This window comes from Cyprinodon variegatus, unplaced genomic scaffold (genome assembly GCF_000732505.1).
Source record: "Cyprinodon variegatus isolate N-32 unplaced genomic scaffold, C_variegatus-1.0 Scaffold1739, whole genome shotgun sequence".
NCBI lineage: Eukaryota > Metazoa > Chordata > Actinopteri > Cyprinodontiformes > Cyprinodontidae > Cyprinodon > Cyprinodon variegatus.
The window spans coordinates 205-3246 of NW_015152192.1; the positions used below are offsets into that span (position 1 = coordinate 205).

The 3042-nt window shown below is 35.0% G+C and overlaps 1 protein-coding gene across 1 annotated transcript in view; it reads left to right on the top strand.

The window, feature by feature from the left end:
• Nucleotides 1-300: 300 nt before the first annotated feature.
• Nucleotides 301-3042, top strand: part of LOC107104435 (antigen peptide transporter 2-like) — a gene marked incomplete at its 5' end in the record, with an annotated part of 5098 nt that continues 2356 nt past the window's right edge. Inside the window, 5 exons of the mRNA XM_015404432.1 lie at nucleotides 301-415; nucleotides 503-633; nucleotides 727-932; nucleotides 2086-2283; nucleotides 2402-2530. Coding sequence (XP_015259918.1) covers nucleotides 301-415; nucleotides 503-633; nucleotides 727-932; nucleotides 2086-2283; nucleotides 2402-2530 — 779 coding nt within the window. The remainder of the gene's footprint in view (nucleotides 416-502; nucleotides 634-726; nucleotides 933-2085; nucleotides 2284-2401; nucleotides 2531-3042) is intronic.

Here is a 3042-nt window from a genome sequence, read left to right on the forward strand (position 1 = left end):
TGCTTCTTGTTATAATTGTCATAAAATATAACTTTATTCTTGTAAGTTTATTACTTTATTCTCGTAATTTTATGACTTTTTTATTATTATACTATGACTTTATTTTCTAAATAAAAATAAAATCTCTAGCATGGCCCTAATACTCTTTATGTCATAAATCCACAACCAGAGGAACCAATTTAGAAGAGGGGTTATTGTACATGGGTTATTTTATAACTGCTTGTAGAAACTGTATTTCTTTCTTTTCTTTTCTTTTTTGGCTGGATCTTTAAGAAACTATCTCCATCTGTATTTTCACAGGTGAAACATTAATCCCATTCTATACAGGCAGAGCCATTGACATCCTTGGAAATCATTACCAACAAAGTGAATTCCTTACAAGTCTACTCTTCATGGTCCTTTATTCAATAGGAAGGTATCAGGACAGTCTTCCTTAAAATTCATAGTTGTTCATAAATGTATAAAATTTCTAAATTACTTTGTCTTTTGCTTGACTGACAAGTGCTGTAGGTGCTGGCTGCAGAGGGGGCCTTTTAGGTTGTGCCATTGATTCCTGCACACGCAGAATCAAACTTAAACTGTTTAAGGTTTTGACAAAACAAGAAATAGGATTCTTTGAGACTACAAAGACAGGTAAAATAGTCAAAGAGAATACAAAATACTACTACAATAACTCCTGAATATAGCATGACTAAATTATAGGACTTTAACGGATTTTCTGTGTAGGTGAAATAATATCTAGATTGTCAAAGGATACCACACTGATGGGAGAAACGGTGGGTCTAAATGTCAATGTGCTGCTGAGGACATTCATGAAGACGATGGGGATGATTTTCTTAATGATGAGCCTGTCTTGGAAGCTCACATTACTTGTGTTGATGGAAACCCCTATAACAGGCCTTATTCAAAACATCTACGACACACATTACCAGGTAAGATCAAGGAACGACAAATTATTTTTTGTTACAGGTACTTGTACATTTCTTTAATTTTTTTATTTTATTTTTTTACAATTTAACCAACTCCAATTACTGTTGTAATTCTGTTCTAATTGTGTAGGTTTACATGGTTTATAATGGAATGTATAATGTGCAAATACTATTTAATATCTTCTGCAATAACCCTGTATAATAATCCAGCTAAATAAGAGACTGTGTGCGTGGACGCACTGTATATACTGTATATATCCCATGCACCTTTTTCGTAATTTGGGACCTTCTTTCTTCTGTTTTTGACTATTTGAACTGATGTAACAAGTACGTTTCTCCACTGTGAGATCAATAAAGTCAATCAATCAATCCAGTGCTGTACCTGATTCTTTCAGCTTTGAACCATGGAGTTCAGTTTGAACTGTAAGCCCTGCCCCTAACCTTCTCTTATTGAAGAACTTTCCCCCCACTCAGGGGATAAAACTTGCATCTTGTAATAAAAGTAATTAAATGATGCCTGTCTTGGGGGACTACAGTTCGAAGTCCAGATTTAGTCCAAGGTGGTCCAACAAAGCTCTCCACCTCAAGTAGGCTGGTCTGAGGTTTACATGAACTTTGTTCCTTCTTTGGTCATTCTTGTGTTTACACTCTCCTCTCCCCAGTTTGGAACATTTTAGGCTGTTTTGCTGTATATGCAGTGACAAGAACAACTTTTCCTTTGTTGGCTACCCTGCTTTTCTTTATACGTGATTGGAGAGAGAACGCTCTAAGTGGCTTATTGGAAACCAAAAGCTCTACAGAATGAACATTGACTAAGTAAAGCATCACACTAAAGCTAGAAGCCTAAACAAAAAAAATCCTGGACTCCATATTCACAATGAGTTATTTATTTTAATAAAAATACCTCATCTGCCACTCAATATACCATATAAAAAGCATTCTTCTTTAAGAGATTAAAATAAAATAAGGTATAGGGTATTTAAGAATAAATTACATATTTTGAATTATCTACTGCCCAGATTTGAGATAGATTTGTTTTTACAAACCGAATGGAAAATGTTTATTGCTTGCATTAAACAGAATTAAATTTTTTTGTGTGAGGTAAATTAACACCATGTGCAATTCTAAAATTCTCTATGCTGTATGTTTTCCTCAGAGGTTATCCAGAGCATTGCAGGACTCAATGGCTCATGCTACTGATGCTGTGAATGAAGTTGTGTTTTCTATTCGTCTGGTACGAAGTTTCCGCACAGAACAGCATGAGACAAGTCGCTATGAAAAACACTTAAAGGAAATACATACTCTCAAGACCCAGAGGGATACAGTGAGGGCTGTTTATTTGCTTGCAAGGAGGGTGAGGAGCTTTCATTGTTTTTTTTGTATGTATTTCATCTGTATGAGTTATAGAGTATTAAGCTTATTAGCTTTTTAAGTATTAGCTGATTAAACAGACTTGATCTTGTTTTTTGTAGTTGACAGATTTAGGTATGAAAGTTTTCATCTTATATTATGGCCGACTTTTCATCCAGAGAGGCCAGATGACCACCGGACAACTGGTTTCTTTTATCATCTACCAGTATGACCTTGGAGAGAACATTGGGGTGGGTGTTGTATATATGGATCTGAAATATATTTAAAAAAATAAAAATTTTACCAATAAATGCAAGCATTCATTTAACATTAAACTCTTGATGGTTGTAAAACAAATTTGTTGGTCAGAGGTTTAGTTAGATTTTGGTTAAATTAGCTCAAGTTTGTTACTGAAAAAAGATAGGGCAGAAAAAAGTCCAGGTTAAAGTATGATAGAATATAAATATTAATTTAACCTTAGTCTTGAAAAAAGGACTGCACTGTGACACAGTTTGTAGCACTGCTGATTTGCTGCAAGAAGGTCCTGGGGTTTATTCCTGGTGTGAGGGCTTTCTGCATGGAGTTTGCATGTTCTCCTGCAGGTGTGGGTTTTCTACATGTAATACTCCCACAGTCCAGTAACATAATTGTTATGTTCATTTGACATCTCTAAATTGCCTTTACCTGTGTGGTTGTGTTTCTTTGTGTTTCCATTTAATGGACTGAAGACATGTCCAGGGTGTACCCCACCTTTCACTCATAA